The sequence below is a fragment of the Ambystoma mexicanum genome, chromosome 4p (assembly GCF_040938575.1).
Source record: "Ambystoma mexicanum isolate Mex_15411 chromosome 4p, UKY_AmexF1_1, whole genome shotgun sequence".
Classification (NCBI taxonomy): Eukaryota; Metazoa; Chordata; class Amphibia; order Caudata; family Ambystomatidae; genus Ambystoma; species Ambystoma mexicanum.
Window position 1 is genome coordinate 1,128,484,465 of NC_090927.1, and position 20,367 is coordinate 1,128,504,831.

A 20,367-nucleotide genomic window follows, 5' to 3' on the forward strand; every position below is an offset into this window, starting at 1 on the left:
TCTGATGTTTGTAAATCTGCTTAGATTCACATGCTGTGCATAGGTCCGACATCCAGTGGTCACTGCGGAGTATTGCATTTTGTTTTTCGTAGTCGAAAAGGGGACGTCGACAAGGCGTGTCTGTAACACTATCCCTATAGTGACGTGCGTTGTACCCACAATCCCTCACGCGTCGAGGTCCCTCAGATTGTTTTTTTCCGCCCAGCTTATGGTCGCCTTACGCGGAGCTCCTAGAGAGACATTGCTAAACACTTACTACGGACCTCGGTCCTTTATATATACTTATTGTTAAAGATCCCTCCCCTCGACGATAGCTGTGAAGCTGTTTCTCCGCCGAGCAAGTTTTCGACGGAGGGGAAGAGACGGAGGAGATCCTTCGGCGCTGCCGAACACGTGGCCAGGCCTCGCCGGCCAACATACAGTAGGGAGAGTGGGGGTTCGAACTTTTATCTTCTCGTCGAGAATGTCTTTCTTTCTCCCCTATCTTTCCCTTGGGGTTGTTATCACCAGTGTTTATTGCCTCAGCTATGGAGAGGACACCTTTTAAGTTTTGCCCACGCTGTAGGGGCAAATACACTTGGAAGGACAAACACAAGCTCTGTAATCGTTGCTTGCCCCTCGATCATAAAGAGGACAGCTGCGTGGCCTGTAAGCACTTGAAACCAAGAACTCTTAAAGAACGGAAAGTTAAGAGGTGGGCGGACTACGCTATGTCGAAGTCAGTTTCCTCACCCGCCGCCGCTGTTACAGAAAGTGACGAGGAGGGTGATAACTCGACGTCCGTTACGGAAGTCATTAACCCCCAGAAGGAGCGCTCGCGCTCCTCGACGTCCGTCCCCGGCCCCGACGGGCTCGGCTCACGCCCTGCTTATGGGGATGAACACCCCGGCGACAAGGACGCACACAGACCCCATAGGCCTAAGCACACAACCCACGGCTCTTCTTCATCGAGGACGAAGGATCCATCAGCGCCGAAGGGGACGCAGGGCACTCCGGCGTCTACCTCAGACCGTAAGGGTCTCAAGCCCCACCCGCAAACGCAGCCGCGACCAGCGATTGGGCTTTCATCTAACATGGGCGCTACCTCAAAAACATCCGACGTAACGCTCCATAGAGTGGCCGTCGAGAAACAACGCGTAACGCAGGCAACGTCGACTCCAGAACCCTCTACTGACGAACTCGTTGTCGAGAGCCTGGCGAGAATTGTTTCCGAGGACAAACGTAAGCGGACGACGAAACAGACGTCGAATACCGCACCAAAAGATATAGAAACGCCGAAAAAGCACACAAGTGGCCAGGAACTGCCCCCTTCATCTAAGGGCACTTCTGAACTACCGGAGGGCTTTTCTGAGGGCGACGGAAACCTTTCGTCGACGTTGTGGGAGCGTTCTAAGCGTTTTGAAGGTGAAAACACGGATTTCCCCCCTCTAGACTATTCAGGGGTTCCCCATGAGACCCTTGAAAGACTCCATTCTTGTATGGAAAAAATGGAAAGGTTTTTGGGTAGCCAAAACCCACCCACACCCAAAAGACCAAGAGAATGGACCCAGGATGACCCTAGGGTCAAGATTCCTAGGCGGTTTCCCCCTTCTACAGACGCATGTGACCTCACTGAAGAGGAGCAATACCTCCAGGAAGATGAGGAGTGTTTGGGTGGAGAGGAAGAACATGAGGAAGAGAGGTTTGAAGAAGACCCTTACACTAGTGCAGGAGCTTTTGAAGAGGATACAGCTACTTCACAGCCCTGGCACTCCCCATCAGTGCAGCCTTGGCAATCCCCATCAGTGCACTCAGACCCTGATGTCTTTCAGCCTTCTCCTCCCAAGGACTCACCTATTGGAAACACCTCCCCCATAGATGACCAACCTTCACTTAATACACTGTTGCGCAAGGCAGCAGCGCATTTTGAAATAGACACAGGGGAGACTCTTCCGGACATAGACTTTGTAGAAAGAGTTATTAAAGAAAAAGCCCCGGTCAGTCAGTCTATTCCGCTCCTGGCTTCTATAAGGAGAAGAATAACTCCTTCCCTTTCCAATCCGGCCTTAGTCAGAGGGGTCAACCCTCGGATAGAAAAGCTCTTCAGCCCTTCGTCCTCTGACCCTTTGTACATCAGGGGACATTCTATTCCAGACTCCCTTGTAGTGACTAATACAAGAAAAAGAGCGGGGGTACCACTATCTACTAGTGAGGCACCACCTGACAAAGAGGGCAATTAGCTCTATGCACTTGGGAAGAGAATCACAACCTCTGCCGCCTTCTCAACCAGGATTGCAAATAACAATTCTCTACTAGCTAGCTACGCAGATGCACAGTGGAGCAAGCTGCGCTGCGAAGCAGAGGACGCACCAGAACCCCTGCGTTCACGCCTGCTAGCTATAATATCAGAGGGAACTCTTGTAAACCAGGGCATCGTAAAGAACTCCTTAGATGCCGCAGAGACAGCTGGCCGTTCCCTGGTTCAGGGAATACTTCTCAAACGCCATGTCTGGTTGCGCAATTCGGGTTTTAAGCCGGAAACACAGGCTTCCCTGATAAATAAACCCATAGAACAAACACATCTGTTTGGAAAAGCAGTTGATGAGGCCCTAGAACATGCGAAGAAGGAGTTTGATACCATGTCATGATCTCTGCTTCCAAAAGGTCAGGGTTTTCCCAACTCCTTTGGAAGCAGATCCATAACCCAGGTTCCGAGTACCAACCAGTCCCAATTGGGACCTTTTGGACTCAGTCCTGGCGCCAGTGGCATCAGGCTCATAAATATGCCCAGTCCCAGCGCTGGAAGCGCCGGGCTCATAATGCTTGGGTGGACTTACCTTCAGCAGACCATGCTGCTTACTTGCCTGCCAGTTGAGCCTCTGATCCTCTTCTGTTTGGAACTACTTTTCCTGTTGGGTGGGGCTGGAGCCACTCCCTAGATTCAGAACACTGGAACTCTTCTGGAAGGCAGGAACTCTTTTCTTACCAGGAACTCTTTTCTTACTTAGGCGTGGCTGTGGAAGGAGACACCTAAGCACTACAGGAGGCTATTTAAACCACACCCGGTGGATGAATATTGCTTTGCGTTATTCTGCAACCTCTGCAGCAGAACGCTCATCGTGTCTTCTGCATCCGGTCCTGGGCCTAAGGAAAAAGGCTTACCATCCTGAATCCAGTCTTCAGCAACACCTATAAAGACAAGAAAGAACAGGTTAGCATTCCGGCATCTGAAAGGCAAAGGCTTACCATCCTGAATCCAGTCTTCAGCAACACCTATAAAGACAAGAAAGAACAGGTTAGCATTCCGGCATCTGAAAGGCAAAGGCTTACCTACTCTTCGTGCGCTCTGGAGGTCTTCACTCTGCATTCCGGCATCTGAAAGACAAAAGTTTACCAACTCTTCGCACGCTCCGGAGGCCTACGGCGCTGCATCCCGCATCTGAAAGACAAAACAAGGTGCGTTTAAAGACATTGGGGAACTTTAATACTCACGTGCCATTACTCCTTTCCACATCTAATCCAGTGGGTATTCCGGCACCCTGCAGCCGCTCCGAACTCGTACCTGCAAAATAAAAAGACAGTTAGAGCGCATAGTGAAGCAGGCAACAAGTGCTTACTTACGTGCTTCCAGGCGCTTCTATTCATCACACGGGCTCCATCTTCAACTCACTTCAGCCCGTCATCCGCCATCGCCGGAACCCTGCAAAACAAGAGACATCATTACTAAAGACTTTAAAGACATTTGAATGACTCGAAACTTACCGTTCGTGCAGTAAACGACGGACAGCAGTCCCCTGAAGTCAAGAGGCCTGCGCTACAGATCCAGTGAAGAAACTGGTTACAGCACCCTGCCCCGAGGCAGATGGAGAGCTCGGCATTCACTTACCTAAGACATCTTACTCTACACGTCAGGCATACAGTGCACAGAGGTCCAGCCCAAAGAGCTAACCGGGTGCTACACATCACCTTTGAAGATACGGTAGTCGCCCAGTCAAGACCGGCGCCTCTGCGAGAATCAGGTGAGCGTTACAGAACGCAAAGCCTACCGCAAAACTCTCGCCCAGGCGCTATGGAAACCTCGGATACTGACCCCCTAGCCCGGTTACTTGGGGAACTAAGGGCAGAAGTGCATGCAGCTCGTCAGGAAACAAATGCTCTAAGAAGGGAACTAATTATTTCCAAGGAGAGAACAGACAATCTTGCTAGACAAGTGCTACAGTCACAAGCCGGACAGACCCCGTTACCCGCATCAGGGGCAAATCTTCCTTCAACATCCTCTATGAATCCAGTGCAGATCAACCTACCTGGGAATGTACCTCTGGCTCCGCCCGAACGATTTTCTGGTGACCCAAAGAGGTTTGCAGTATTTATCAATCAGTGCCGGTTGCACTTCTTATGCCGGCCAGCAGCCTTTCCAACTGATCAAGCAAAAGTAGCTTTTGTACTTTCGTACCTTTGTGGCAATGCGGAAGACTGGTCGATCCCTCTAGTTAATCAAGATGATCCGGTTCTCCATGATTTTCAAGCCTTTCAGCTTAGTATGGAAAAACTGTTCGCAAGACATTCACAGGGGCAGGCCTTGGACAATGAGCTTCTTTCGTTGCGACAGGGTAATCAAGACCTTTTGGCTTATATTGCATCTTTCAATAGACTAATAGTGGAAACTCAATGGCCTGAGGACAAAAGGATTACGCTGTTTTATGGAGGTCTACGTGGAGAGCTCAAAGACGTTTTAGCCCAAGTAGTGAATCCCCCACAAGACTGTTCGGATTATATAGACTTGGTCGTTCAAATAGATCACAGGCTGCAGAACAGGAAGGCCGATCGTTCCAAGTTTGATGCTCGAGTATTTTCCAAACCGCCAACTCCTTCCAAAGGAGTAGACTCCGGGGAACCCATGCAAATAGGGGGTCTGAAAGGTCCTCTAACACAAAGGGAGCGGGAAAGGAGGAAACAGTTGCAATTATGCCTATATTGCGGAAACTCAGGGCACTTTCTTCGAGACTGTCCGGTGAAACCTGCCAAGAAGGCAGTAGGAGCTGCAGTTACCAAAGTTACAAACTCTGAGCAGGGAAACGACCTCGCCCGACAAGAATAGAGGTCCTCTTGCCGAGCGTGAAAACCAGTTCCGTGACCTCGCATTTCGTGATACCTATGGTCCTCATTAGCCCTGATAAACCGGATCGATTACATGCAATTGAAGCTTACGTCGACAGCGGTGCCATCAGCAATTATGTGGATCATGAAATGGTTTTGAAGATGAATCTAACTCTTTGTCCCAAGGCTGTAAAGGACGTCATTACTACGGTGGATGGTACGGAGATAGCCTCCGGGCCAGTAACGCATACCACTCAAGAGGTGACGCTAGTAAGTCAAGATGGACACCATGAGAAGATCGTGTTCGATGTGATCAAGGCCCCTCAGTTTCAGATTATTCTAGTAATACCTTGGTTAGAGAAACACAATCCTCTGATCGATTGGCGAGCAAGAACGGTCCAGTTTCCAGAATGTGTCTCTACTTGTCACCCTCCACCTGGTGTTGCACTGGCCGCAATTTCTTCAGAGACTCCCCAGTTACCTCCCGAATACCTAGAATACCAAGATGTTTTCCGGAAGGATCAGGCTAACTCTCTACCTCCTCATAGGTCTTATGACTGCCAGATAGACCTGATACCTGGATCTACTCCTCCTTGTAGTAGAATTTATGCCCTCACCGAGCCTGAGAACCTTCACCTTCGACAATACCTGGATCAATACCTGGCAAATGGGTTTATTCGTCCTTCCAAGTCCCCTGCTTCTTCAGCTTTGTTCTTCGTTCCAAAAAAGGAAGGAGACCTTAGAACTTGTATCGATTATCGCTCCCTGAACCAGATCACCGTTAAGAATAGATATCCGTTAACTTTGATCCCTGAACTCCTGGACCAAGTCAGAAAAGCATGCATATATACAAAGCTGGATCTTAGAGGAGCTTACCACTTGGTACGAGTAAAAGAGGGCGATGAATGGAAGACGGCCTTCCGCACCAAGTATGGGCTATTTGAATATCAGGTCATGCCCTTCGGACTTTGCAATGCCCCGGCCGCCTTTCAATATTTTATGAACGATGTCCTCAGAGAGCTCATAGATGTATGTGTTGTTGTTTACATTGACGACATCCTCGTTTATTCTTCATCGGAATCTGAACATCGGAAACACGTGAAAATGGTCCTCGAAAGATTGCGTCAACACAAACTTTTCGCTAAGTTGGAAAAATGTGTTTTCAACGTGACTGAAGTTGAATTCTTGGGATTCATATTATCACCTGGCGGAGCGCGTATGGAGTCAAAGAAGGTCGATGCAGTTCTCAAATGGCCATCACCATCCTCAGTAAAAGGTGTGCAAAGCATGTTAGGCTTTGCTAACTTTTACCGCAGGTTTATCCCCGAATTCTCTCAAATAGTCCAGCCCATCACTGCCTTGTTAAAGAAAAACAAACGTTTTGAATGGTCTACCGAGGCGGAACAAGCTTTCCAGGATTTGAAGACTAAATTTATCTCTGCACCAATCTTAAAACACCCTCGCCCCGAACTCCCCTACATCGTGGAAACTGATGCTTCAAGCCTTGCCATGGGGGCAGTTCTATCACAAAAGGACCCGGAAACCAATCAGTTGCATCCCGTGGCATTTTGGTCCCGCAAATTCTCGCCTCCTGAAATCAATTATACGATTACTGACAAGGAACTTCTGGCTATCAAGTCTGCCTTTAAGGCTTGGCGGCATTATCTGCTGGGGGCCCGACACACCGTTACTGTGATTACGGATCACCGAAACCTGCAATATTTGAAGACCGCAAAAGCCCAATCCTCTAGACAACTCCGTTGGGCATTATTCTTTGCCGAGTTTGACTTCATAATTACCTATTGACCTGGTACAAAGAACGGTAAAGCCGATGCCCTTTCTCGGATGGGAGTGGAAGAACACTTGGTCAACCCTAAACCTGTACCAATCATTCCCGAACAAAGAATTCTGGGTGTAATCGCCACAGAATCCATAGAGGAAGTTAAGGATAAAGCCAGGCAACTTGTAACTCCAGCAGACATACATAATTGGCATCTGCAGGGAAAGGACTTTGCAGTAAAGGACAACTTATTGTATTTCCAAGAACGATTATACCTACCCAGCACAGATTTACAGAAAAAAGTAATCTCTTGTTATCACGACTCTTTAATGGAAGGTCATCCCGGTATAGCCAAGACCTCAGAAAAGATCAAGCGCTACTTCTGGTGGCCGTCTTGGAAAAAAGATATCAGAGACTTTATAATGTCCTGTGGAGTATGCGCCCAAAACCAGAGTCAAAAGGAAAGACCAGCAGGCCTCTTACGCCCTATTGACATCCCACCTTGCCCTTGGCATACGCTTTCTATGGACTTCATCACCGATCTACCTCCATGCTCCGGATACAATACGATTCTAGTAATCGTGGACTTATTCTCCAAGATGGCGCATTTCATTCCGCTCAAAGGCTTGCCAACAGCAGCAACTCTGGCCTGAGAATTTCTCGAAAACATCGTCCGACTGCACGGTTTTCCTTCGGTTCTAATTTCGGATCGAGGTAGTCAATTTATTTCTCATTTTTGGCGAAGTTTCTGTCGGTCGGCTCAAATTGATGTGAGACTATCGACCAGTCACCACCCTCAGACTGACGGACAAACCGAGAGGACCAATCAAACTCTGGAACAGTATTTACGCTGCATGCTGCAACAAACTGAAAAAACTTGGAAAGATATCCTTTGGATAGCCGAGTATGCCTACAATAACTCTGTCCATTCGGGAACTGGGAAAACCCTGTTTTTTCTTTTGTACGGCAGTCACCCTCGAACCTCGGAGTTGGATCCCCTCCAAGATCTTGAAACACCAGCAGTAGACTACCTGCATTCTACAATCACCCAAGCCTTTAAGGAAGCTGTTTCTCACCTTCAAAGGGCTAAAGAACAATACAAGAAAGGAGCAGATCAACATCGGAAGGAAGCCCCTCACTATCAAGTAGGGGATCAAGTCTGGTTATCCACCAAATATCTATCTCTAAAAGGGCCACGCACATTCAACCCAAGATACCTTGGTCCCTATTCCATCACTACCATAGTAAACCCAGTAGCGGTCAAGTTGGACTTGCCCCCGCACATGAAGATACATCCGGTCTTCCACGTCTCTCTATTAAAACCCGTGCAACCTCAAACCCGACTAACCAAATCTCCAAAACCTATCCTAGTGGATGGAGAACTCGAGTTTGAAGTCAAAAGCATTCTGGACTCCAAGATCTCCAAATCTAAACTATTCTACCTAATTGACTGGAAAGGCTACGGCCCCCAAGAGAGATCCTGGGAACCTGCTGAATATGTCCACACTCCTCGCCTAATCAAAAGATTTCACCGAACATTTCCTGACAAGCCAAAACCCCCGGAGAAGCCCGGTTTGGGAGGGGCCTTGAGGGGGGGTACTGTCATGATCTCTGCTTCCAAAAGGTCAGGGTTTTCCCAACTCCCTTGGAAGCAGATCCATAACCCAGGTTCCGAGTGCCAACCAGTCCCAATTGGGACCTTTTGGACCCAGTCCTGGCGCCAGTGGCACCAGGCTCATAAATATGCCCAGTCCCAGCGCTGGAAGCGCCGGGCTCATAATGCTTGGGTGGACTTACCTGCAGCAGACCATGCTGCTTACTTGCCTGCCAGTTGAGCCTCTGATCCTCTTCTGTTTGGAACTACTTTTCCTGTTGGGTGGGGCTGGAGCCACTCCCTAGATTCAGAACACTGGAACTCTTCTGGAAGGCAGGAACTCTTTTCTTACCAGGAACTCTTTTCTTACTTAGGCGTGGCTGTGGAAGGAGACACCTAAGCACTACAGGAGGCTATTTAAACCACACCCGGTGGATGAATCTTGCTTTGCGTTATTCTGGAACCTCTGCAGCAGAACGCTCATCGTGTCTTCTGCATCCGGTCCTGGGCCTAAGGAAAAAGGCTTACCATCCTGAATCCAGTCTTCAGCAACACCTATAAAGACAAGAAAGAACAGGTTAGCATTCCGGCATCTGAAAGGCAAAGGCTTACCATCCTGAATCCAGTCTTCAGCAACACCTATAAAGTCAAGAAAGAACAGGTTAGCATTCCGGCATCTGAAAGGCAAAGGCTTACCATCCAGAATCCAGTCTTCAGCAACACCTATAAAGACAAGAAAGAACAGGTTAGCATTCCGGCATCTGAAAGGCAAAGGCTTACCTACTCTTCGTGCGCTCTGGAGGTCTTCACTCTGCATTCCGGCATCTGAAAGACAAAAGTTTACCAACTCTTCGCACGCTCCGGAGGCCTTCGGCGCTGCATCCCGCATCTGAAAGACAAAACAAGGTGCGTTTAAAGACATTGGGGAACTTTAATACTCACGTGCCATTACTCCTTTCCACATCTAATCCAGTGGGTTTTCCGGCACCCTGCAGCCGCTCCGAACTCGTACCTGCAAAATAAAAAGACAGTTAGAGCGCATAGTGAAGCAGGCAACAAGCGCTTACTTACGTGCTTCCAGGCGCTTCTATTCATCACACGGGCTCCATCTTCAACTCACTTCAGCCCGTCATCCGCCATCGCCGGAACCCTGCAAAACAAGAGACATCATTACTAAAGACTTTAAAGACATTTGAATGACTCGAAACTTACCGTTCGTGCAGTAAACGACGGACAGCAGTCCCCTGAAGTCAAGAGGCCTGCGCTACCTATCCAGTGAAGAAACTGGTTACAGCACCCTGCCCCGAGGCAGATGGAGAGCTCGGCATTCACTTACCTAAGACATCTTACTCTACACGTCAGGCATACAGTGCACAGAGGTCCAGCCCAAAGAGCCAACCGGGTGCTACACATCACCTTTGAAGATACGGTAGTCGCCCAGTCAAGACCGGCGCCTCTGCGAGAATCAGGTGAGCGTTACAACCATCAAGACTCTTGACCAAATTTCTAGGCCACCTAACAGACGCAGCTATGGCAATAGACGCTCCTTTCGTGGCCAACGCCAGCAACAAAGCCAACAGCAATTTTACTCTGCTACCAACTGGCCCTCTAACCAAAGCACCCAGTTCAGTCAAAGAGGCCAACGTCGTGGCAAAGGAAGAGGGCGCGGCTCCAGTCCCAAAGGCCCCACGCCCAATACCAACAAATGACCCGAAGATTCGGGTCCCCTCCCATGCATCACCGGTCGGGGGCCGGCTAACATCGTTCCTTTCAGCATGGGAGGGAATAACGTCAGACCGCTGGGTATTATCCACCATAGCCCACGGATACTGCATCGAATTCAACGGTTCCCCGAAATACAGACCCCCACGGAACCGACGCATGACACCGGAACACCTCACTATTCTTCTTCAAGAAGTAGAAGAGCTACTGAAAAAAGAAGCTATATAGGCTGTCCCCCTATCTCAGGTAACAGAAGGTATTTATTCAGTGTACTTCCTTGTACCCAAAAAGGATTTAACCATGCGCCCTGTATTAGATCTGCGTCCAGCGAACAAGTTTGTCAAACCCCAAAGGATTCGTACGGTGACCTTGCAGGAAGTAATCCCACTGTTATCACAGGGGGATTACATGACAACACTAGACATGAAAGATGCATACTTTCATATTTTAATGTTGCCAGCGCACAGAAAATACCTCAGGTTCAAGATAGAGAACAAACACTACCAGTTCAGAGTACTACCCTTCGGGATAGCATCTGCACCAAGGGTATTTACGAAAGTACTGGCAGTGGCAGCGGCCCACCTGCGCAGGTTATCCATCCCGGTATACCCTTACCTCGACGACTGGCTAAAACAGGGGATTCTTACGAAACATGCTTCTCCAATACCCAAAAGACCGTAGACCTTTTGTCCCAACTGGGCTTCTCCATCAACGAAAAGAAGTCCAGCTTAGACCCCAGCCAAATCAAACCATTCCTAGGGGCTCTAATTCGAACAAGGGACGGCCTCGTCTTCCCCTCCAACGAGACTGTCCAAAACATGCTGTTTCAGATCCCCTGTTATGTGGCGGGTCGAGAGGTGACGGTACGCAAAGCAATGCGCTTTCTAGGGATGATGGCGTCATGTATTTATTTGGTACCTCACGCGCGCTTGCGCATGCGCCCAATGCAAGAGTGGCTTTACAGCCAGTGGTGTCAGGCCAGCGGACAATGGGACGATCTAGTGGTGGTCTCGCAGGCCTTGGTTCTCTCGCTACGGTGGTGGACAAAGGAAAACCTGTTATTAGGGAAGACTTTTGCCACACCCGCAGTGGAAGCCACTCTAACCACAGACGCATCCCTTACAGGATGGGGGGCTCACCTATCCCATCAGACTGCTCACGGAGTGTGGACTCCGAGTTTAGCATCCAAGCATATAAACCTGCTGGAACTACTAGCGGTGTTCAAAGCACTGAAAGCCTTTCAGGAACACTTACAAGGAAAGACAGTGATGGTCCTCACAGACCGCACCACAGCCATGTACTACCTCAACAAGCAAGGGGGCACTCACTCTCCAGGACTGTCCAGGCTGTCCCAGAATATATGGAAGTGGGCTCTCAAACACAACATGTTCCTACTATCACAACATGTACCAGGGGAACTCAATCTGCTAGCAGACAAACTCAGCAGAGACTTCCCCCTGCCCAAAGAGTATGAATGGCAATTGCACGAAGACATAGTCTTAGACGTCTTCACGCAATGGGGTTTCCCGGAAATGGACCTGTTCGCAACCCTGGAGAACTCACAATGCCAAAGTTACGCCTCCAGGTACCCCCAAAACCAGTCCAAGGGGAACGGTCTGTCGATGCAATGGTCAGGGAAATTTGTTTACGCCTTTCCCCCGACTCCCCTCCTCAACAAAGTGGTGCACAAGATGCACCAAGAGCAGGTTACCATGATACTAGTGGCCCCAATGTGGGCCCGGCAGCCATGGTTCGCTCACTTGATGGAGATGTCCCTATCCCCCCCAATGAAACTTCCCTGCCCGTACAACATGCTGTCACAAGACAAGGGCAGGACACTGCATCCATGCCCTCAGACCATGAACTTAGCAGCCTGGCTCCTGAGATCATAGTATTTGGACATTTACATCTCCCTCAAAGATGTATGGACATCCTCAGGGAAGCCAGAAAACCTAATACTCGCCACTGCTATTCTAGCAGGTGGAAAAGATTTGTCATCTGGTGTAGAAGTAAGAACATCAACCCGGTTGACTGCTCTGCCACTAACATTATTCTGTACTTGACCCATTTACTGGATTCAGGTCTAGTGTTTAATTCCATTAAAGTCCACCTAGCGGCACTTTCTGCATACACCACTTCCCAACTTAAAGTGTCGTGGTGGAAGATACCAGTTATCAAGGCCTTCATGGAAGGGGTAAAGAGAATACACCGCCCGATAGCTAACCCAGCTCCCGGATGGGACTTAAACGTGGTACTTTCTAGACTCATGGGCACTCCTTTCGAACCCATGCACAAGGCAACTCTTAAAGACCTCACTCTTAAGACTGCTTTCCTAATAGCTATCACCTCCATTAGGAGAGTAAGTGAACTACAGGCTCTTTCTGTACTAGACCCCTTCGTAACAGTTCACAAGGATAAGGTGGTTCTTCGCACACACCCAAGGTTTGCACCAAAATTCATCTCGAAATTTCATGTAAACCAATCTATAGAACTACCAACGTTCTTTCAAAACCCTTCCAGCTTGGGAGAAAAAAGTCTGCATACACTAGATGTATGCAGAGCTGTCATGTTCTACATGGAAAGAACCAGAACACTGAGAAAGACTAATCAGTTCTTTGTCTCGGTGGCAGCAGGAAGAGAAGGAGATGCAGTCTCTAAGTCCACTATATCTAGATGGATTGTTCAATGCATCACTCTCTGTTACACTCTTGCTAAGAGAGAACTACCCTTCAAGCCAAGAGCACATTCCACTCGAGGCACTGGGGCTTCCATAGCATTCATTGCAAATGTTCCCCTTGAGTCCATCTGCAAAGCGGCTACCTGGAGTTCTGTGCACACCTTTACAAAACACTACTGTCTAGATGCACACTCTAGATCTGACTCCCAGGTGGGACAGGCAGTATTAAGACATCTTTTCTCTACTGTTCCTTCTCATAACCCACCGCCAACTCCGGGTACTGCTCGCTAGTCTATGCACAGCATGTGATTCTAAGCAGATTAACAAACATCAGAAGACAATGCATTACTTACCGTAAAAGCATTTCTGATGGTTGTATCTGCTTAGATTCACATGCGCCCACCCTTCCTCCCCGCTCGGATGGAAGGAACATAGACATCCTTTCCTATATTTCTCTCTTTTCTGTACTCACTCACGTATAGAAGGCTCCCTCAGGGCAGAAAAATACAAACAGAGGGACCTCGACGCGTGAGGGATTGTGGGTACAACGCACGTCACTATAGGGATAGTGTTACAGACACGCCTTGTCGACGTCCCCTTTTCGACTACGAAAAACAAAATGCAATACTCCGCAGTGACCACTGGATGTCGGACCTCTGCACAGCATGTGAATCTAAGCAGATACAACCATCAGAAATGCTTTTACGGTAAGTAATGCATTGTCATATGAGGAATTGGTTACTGTGTGATGTGTGTGGAGGATAGCAGAGGTAGTAGTCATAGGTCTGTGCCACCACTGATTCCCATTTGAATCCTAGTAGCTGTTGCAGACATAGAAGGAAGGGGTTGGGAAAAGATGTTAGACTGGTGAGGAACATCTAGTGCTCCATAGCCAAACACTCTTATAGGGACGTTCACTTTATTGGAAATGTTAGTGTTTATAGATTTGTGCGGTTGGGTATGTTAAAGGTGGTGATTGGATGTCCTGATTGAGGAAGGAAATTGTCATATTGTTAGTATGGGAATATGGGCAATCGGGCACAGTTTTAGGAGGTAGGGACATATTCTGACTAGCTATCAAGGTTAGGGGCAATATAAGGACAGGCAACAACATTTCAGTGTGGATATTCATTTTAAGGGTATACGGTGTGAATATTGCTGCTGTTGGGTGAGTTATCGAGAAATTGGTGATAGGGAGCGCTCTGCTTGTATTTACCCTAATTACTAATTGTGAAGGACTTGGCAGGGCAGGGAGACTGATGTAGACTCATGCTTTCAGGCCACACACAATGCTTTCTTTAAAGGTGGGGTTTAGGGTCATCCAAAAGCTAATCACTGTTGTGGGTCACCTTCCATGTAATAACATGTTTCTAACTTTGTTAACATTTGTTGAGAAACAATCTTGCTAAAATGAATATTTAATTTTTATGACCTTATGATCTGGGAAATGTGAATTACTTGGCATCAAGGAGTGAAAATCGTATTTTTTCTTTCACGTATGTAGGTTTTGCAACCAACAAGAACTTCAGGGAGGATACAGAAGCTGGCTGCACTGGAGGATAAACATGTCCCAGAATTGGCTGTGAGGTGCGATACAGAACATGACGGTGATTTGCTAGCCCGCCAGCAGGCAAGTATCACAGCTGCAGAACATGACTATTGCATTACCAGCATGGATGAGCAAGGGCAGAATGAGCCTACCATCTGCTCTAAAGAGGAGAGCAGTCAAGGAGAAACCCCTTTCCTCAGTGCTATAGATGACAACTCTAACTCTCTGTCAGTGCATCCTACAAACTCTTACAGTGACAGCTTGAGTCCATTGCAGATGGATTTAAGGAAAAATATGCTCGAGTCCGAAATCAAAGATGATGTGCCTCAGAGTCCGCCTTCCCAAGAAATTGCATCACCACCCAGTTCGATTTTACCCTTTAACACGCCAAACTACCGGTTTGAATGTATTTGTGGAGAGCTTGGACTTTTTGATTACAAGCCACGTGTGCAATGTTTGCAATGTCACTTGTGGCAACATGCTGACTGTGTAAACTATAAAGAGGAGAATCTGAGCATCAAACCCTTTTACTGCCCCCACTGTCTGGTGGCCATGAAGCCAGTCTCTACTGGAGCAACGCTGATTATCTCCCCAAACTCCATCTGCCACCAGTGGGTGGATGAGATAAACAGACACGTGAGATCATCATCCTTGAAGGTCATGGTAAGAGACATTTTAAGTCATGACTTAAAGGACTGTACTTTCTTTGTTTTCCCTCGCATAACAGTTAAAATTTAAACTGTATTCAATTTTTAATGGCGATCCTGGCAGATAAACTAATATGAGCCACTTGTGCTGTGGTTGTACAATGTGTAAGTAGCTGTTATTTTGTGAAGTCTTGGATTCTAAAATAGAACTATACACTAAGGAAGTACTAACATATATTTTAAATGTGGTTCCTTTGTCAATGCAACTGGATGAATGCACATTTGGTCAAGACCTTTTTGGGTTTTTTTTGTCTACTGATTTTATTCAGATCCAGACAATTCAGTACAATTCATTAATAGAAGCGCAAAAAAGGATACATCTACATAAAGCCAAGACACAACACAATAACACATAGTAACAAGGAAAGGACCAACAGTGAGAATAGCAAGATGTCAAGTTTTGAAACAAAGTATAAGAATCACATTTGTAAAACGAATTCAATGCTTGACCTTCTTAACACTTACAGGTGTTATATAAAATGATAACTTTTAAGTTTCTAAAAGTGAAACACTAAGATATCCATCTGGGAAACGGATCAAATCTAAAACCATATAGAGCTCAAACGATGGAACATAACATAACAATGACAAAAACATAAAAAGGGACAGAAACAAAAGGGGGCAGGGCGAACTAGATCCTGATGGCTAAAGCATATACAAATACATTCCAATTCATGTGACGATAAATGTAATCCTTTTAAATATTTCTTATTACTCATTCATTTAAACATAGAACCTATTATAATTAATGCTAGTTAACTACTCTATAAAGAGACACCATTTCCTCTCATAGTTGGCAGAAAGTACAGGTGTATTATCAGTACATTTCTCCATTATATGGATATTACATATATTATTCTACTATCCCTTTATCGTAATATTTTTGAAATCCTTCCAATTAGACGTTATTGAATGGATAATAAATCAAAGAAATAAATCTTTTTAATTTTCATTTAATTAAAAGCAAAACTACCTAATAAAATATTAGCAAGACTTAAAGGGGTGTTGATTTTAAGTATCTGTTGAAGCAAGTTCCATACCGAGACCCAAATTTATTCACAAAATAACACTCATAAAACATATGTTTAAATGAACCCATTTCCAAATTGCGAGACCAACAAAATGCATAATTTGAGAATTTAGCATTAAATCATTTTCATTGAGTTAATAAGGCTGTATGATTATGATAGTTTATTATATTTCAAGGCGCTTCAAGGCAAGGGAGGGAACAAGGGAAAATACAATGACATTCATACATACTATGAACAACAAGAATGTGAAATGAACTATCGTACTCGGCCTGGCGACATTTCAGAGTGCAAGAGATAAGTCACAGATAGGAAGGAGATGGGAAACGGCGTCTACTGTTCTAGGGCTGATGACATTTCTGGTAGAGCCGGAATTTTTACTAGAGGGGAGGAGAAAGGAGGGAGAGGAACAAAGCAAGCAACTATCGTAATAGGCATGACAACATTTCAGATAGTGCTGGTGGGGTGTGAGAGGGGAACAAGTATGGGGGGGAGGAGACACACTTTTGTTGCTGCTATCATACTAGGTCCAGGGAAAATTCTGATACAGAAAGTGCATCGAAAAAAGTAAGGGAGAAGGGAGAGGAGGAGAGAACAGAGAAAAAACAGTGAAAAAGCAGTGAAGCAATGGGGAGAGCGAATAAGTTGTAGAAGTCAGTAAAAACACATAATGTTGCAGGGAACAGGGAATGTAGGCAAGGAATCAAGACAAAAGGCACAGCATGATTCAGGGCCACCCTGAGTGCAAGATCCCGGGGAGGTCCAGCATGAGAATTGAGAAGGTGAAGCACAGGTCGGTGATGGTGAAACCATAGTGAATCAAGACAACTGCTGCAGTGAAAAGGTGTGGGGGGGGGCAGTGGGAGAAGGGATAAGGAGAAGGGGAGGGAAGCAGGAAGAAGAGAGCTAGCAAAGCAGGGGGGGGGGCAAAAATGTGTTTGCGTCCAGTTTACAGAGGATGAAACTACCTTAATCTTAGAATAAATAGAGGACCATGTAGATTCATTGAACTGTAAATCACAATCTGCTTTCTTCTATAATTCTGAAGACCATTTCAAGTTAGGGGGTCTGCTTTTATTTAACATTTTGTAGAAATTAAATTCTTTGAATAAAAATGAAATCCATATATCAGTCTAGTTGGTTCCATAGTTTATCTGTGCCTCAATATTTAAACAGTCCAAGCAGGCATTCATCAGATTAATATACTGATTAGAAATAACATTTGGGAAAGAGAATTTTGTATTTTTTATTTTTCATAGAGAGTCACATTGGGGCAAGGCCCAGAGTAGACAACACATCAGTACAGGCATTATTTAGACACTTATTTACACATTACACAATAAGCATCTCAAGTTAGGGTTAGGACAGATGTGTAGTATTTTCATCAGGTAGAATGTTACATAAATAGAGTCAGAATAGGGTCCAAATGTCCTTAGGACGACCGCTTGAGGCCATGGTTGGCACAAATGGTTCCTCACATTCATTTACCATTGATAGATCTTTGAGAAATTCTTCCCTTTTGGGTGCTCTAGTGGACTTCCAACATTTCAAAATACACCTTTTAGCTATAAAACATGCAATGTTAAAAAACCACCTGGTGGTCTCAGCCACCTTCCCAATGTCACCAAACAAGTATTTCAACAGAGATGGGGATGCAGGGATCATCGTAATGTCTTCCAGAATGTCTGCAACCTCTCCCCAGAAAGCTTCTGCTAATGGACCTGCCCAGTACATGTGATATGCACCTGCATTTGGTGTATCACACTTTAGGCATTCCCCGGTGCAACCTTCCACAAATTTGGCCAATTTTGCTGGGGTAAAGTGGAGTTGGTTGAGTACCTTGAATTGGATTAGTCTTAGTCCTGAGTTCATAAACACAGTTCTAGTGAGTTGACAAAATTGGAGCCAGGGGGGTCTCACCCAATTCAATACCCAGGTCGCGTTCCCAGGTTTCCTTGATGGTGTTACATGAGTCTGGATGTGACTGGACCAAGTTGTACAGCATTGAGACCCCTTTCTTTTGTCCTCCAATTGCCGTTATGGCCCTTATACACTTGTGCGTAGAGGGCTCCAGAGGGAATGTCGGCCATTTGGAGGCAAATGCAGCCTTCATGCGGTGAGACTCAAAGCGCCTGAAGTGGCCATCTCGCACCACCTCAACGAAATCCCCCATTCACAGTAAGTACCCCCTGGGAACATATCCCGCATCTTAAATTGCTTGTTTGGGTCCCATGCCTTGTCAAATGTGGGTGTAATGTTGGGGAAATTCCATTACAGGATTTCCGGGTCATATGGGGTTGTCAACTCAATCCTCTTGTATATTTGGAAACATGCATATGTAGTGGTGCTTACTGGGTCAAATTCGCAAGTATCCTTGTGTTTGGGGTCAAATATGACCGACCGCACTTCAACAGGGCAAGGAGCATATTTTTCTAGAGAGATATGTGTGGCTGTGTCATTGGGTTCAAACCAGTGTTTTGCGAACTGCGCTTGGGACACCAAATAATACAACTCAAAGTCAGGCACTGAAATGCCACCCTTCGAGAACGGCTCCGCCAGTTTGCACCACTTCAGCCAGGCCGTCTTTCCGCCCCATACAAATGAGGTAACTAATGTCTGAAGTTTTGCAAAGAAAGTTCTTCCAGGCCAGACCGGAATGTTCACAAAGTAATACAACAATTTGGGAAGAATCACCAATTTAAGAAGGGCCACTCGCCCGTATAAAGAGATAGGGAGTTTAGACCATAGTTGCAATTTGGTAGACAGATTTTGTAACTGTTCCCCATAATTTTCGGTATATAGTGTATTTTTATCCCCAGATAACATTACTCCTAGATAGCGGACATGTGTAGGGGACCACCTAAACCCACCCACGCCAGATAGATCTCCGGTGTTGGGTGTCAGTGGGAACCATTCTGATTTCGAGACATTAATTTTATAACCAGAATACTCAGAAAACACATGTATATCCGCCATAATGGGTTCTAAATTTTCTTCCGGATTCTGGATGTATAACAGGGTTTCATCAGCGTAGAGAGATATTATCTGCGGGGATCCCGTCATTCTGAGCCCTCTGTGTGCTTGGTTTTGGCATACGAATTCCGCCGTGGGTTCTATAGTGAGTGCAAACAGTATCGGGGAGAAGGTGAAAGGGGCCCCTAGGGGTCCCTCGTGCTATGGAAACAAGGCAATGACCATACACGAAAAGATGCGCCAGACACGAGGTTTCAAATTCCCAATGCTAGGGTTTATTGCAAGCAAAAGATAGTATCAATTGGCCAATTCTGATCTCACGCCCCGCGACGTGAGTTTCCTAGACCTCGAGGGACGCAAGAGAGCGAATTACGTACATCAGTTACATATATACAAAATGCATATCATACAATCAGCAAAGTCATGTTCAACACCCCTCTGTATTAAGTTCCTTTGAACTCGGGATGACGATGGACATATCCGACGAGTATGACGATTATAATACTTTCGATGTCTATTCTAGTAACAATGTGCAATTTAGAAAGTGCAGAGGCATCTTTTAGAACACGGTGGTTCTGTTCTTGGAAGCAATCTGTTCACGGGGGAAGAGCCACATTCCAAGCTTTGCTATCTATGAGGTACTATTCGTGTCCTGGGAGCCGACACGTTCTAAAGGGTTTTGCGAGGGGGGGCCGTAAGAGAAGCATAATTCAGGCCTTTAACTGTATTATTCTAACATATTCTACCATCGTACGAGACTGGCTGGCAGCTGTGAAGTGATTAAATGCCCTGCAGCTTCCTCCCAAGGCTACAGAGAGGGAGCGTGGGCATTCCTCTCTGGGCTACTCATGAGGAGTTTCAGCAAACTCTTCAGTCCCGCGACCTTGTCCTTTCATATTCAGACAACAATGTTAACAGTTGAGCAGAGTAAGCAGAATCCGCAAGAATTGAAAGCTGCAAAGCAGTTTTTAGACAAAAAGCAATGAGCAACGGTTAACAAGCAAAATGGCGATTCTTACTACATTTAAAATGGCCGTTCGTCGGTCAAGCATAGCAGTTCATATTTCTCCAATTCGGTGCATAAGACGGTTGGCCCACGGCCATCAAGTTACGTCTATCATTCAAATGAAGGGTATTCATTTTTCCAGATTGACAAAGCGACATCCTTGCCGGGTGCCCCTGTTCAGTAGAAAGGGAGGTGACATGGTGTGGTTCGTTTGAACTATCGACCCAGGGTTTGTATAAAGTAATCGGACACATT

The 20,367-nt window shown here is 46.4% G+C and overlaps 1 protein-coding gene across 1 annotated transcript in view; it reads left to right on the plus strand.

Moving 5' to 3' along the window:
• The window catches only part of SHPRH (SNF2 histone linker PHD RING helicase), a 1,474,452-nt gene that overhangs the window by 311,377 nt on the left and 1,142,708 nt on the right, over positions 1-20,367 (plus strand). Inside the window, exon 9 of the mRNA XM_069606718.1 lies at positions 14,354-15,061. Coding sequence (XP_069462819.1) covers positions 14,354-15,061 — 708 coding nt within the window. The remainder of the gene's footprint in view (positions 1-14,353; positions 15,062-20,367) is intronic.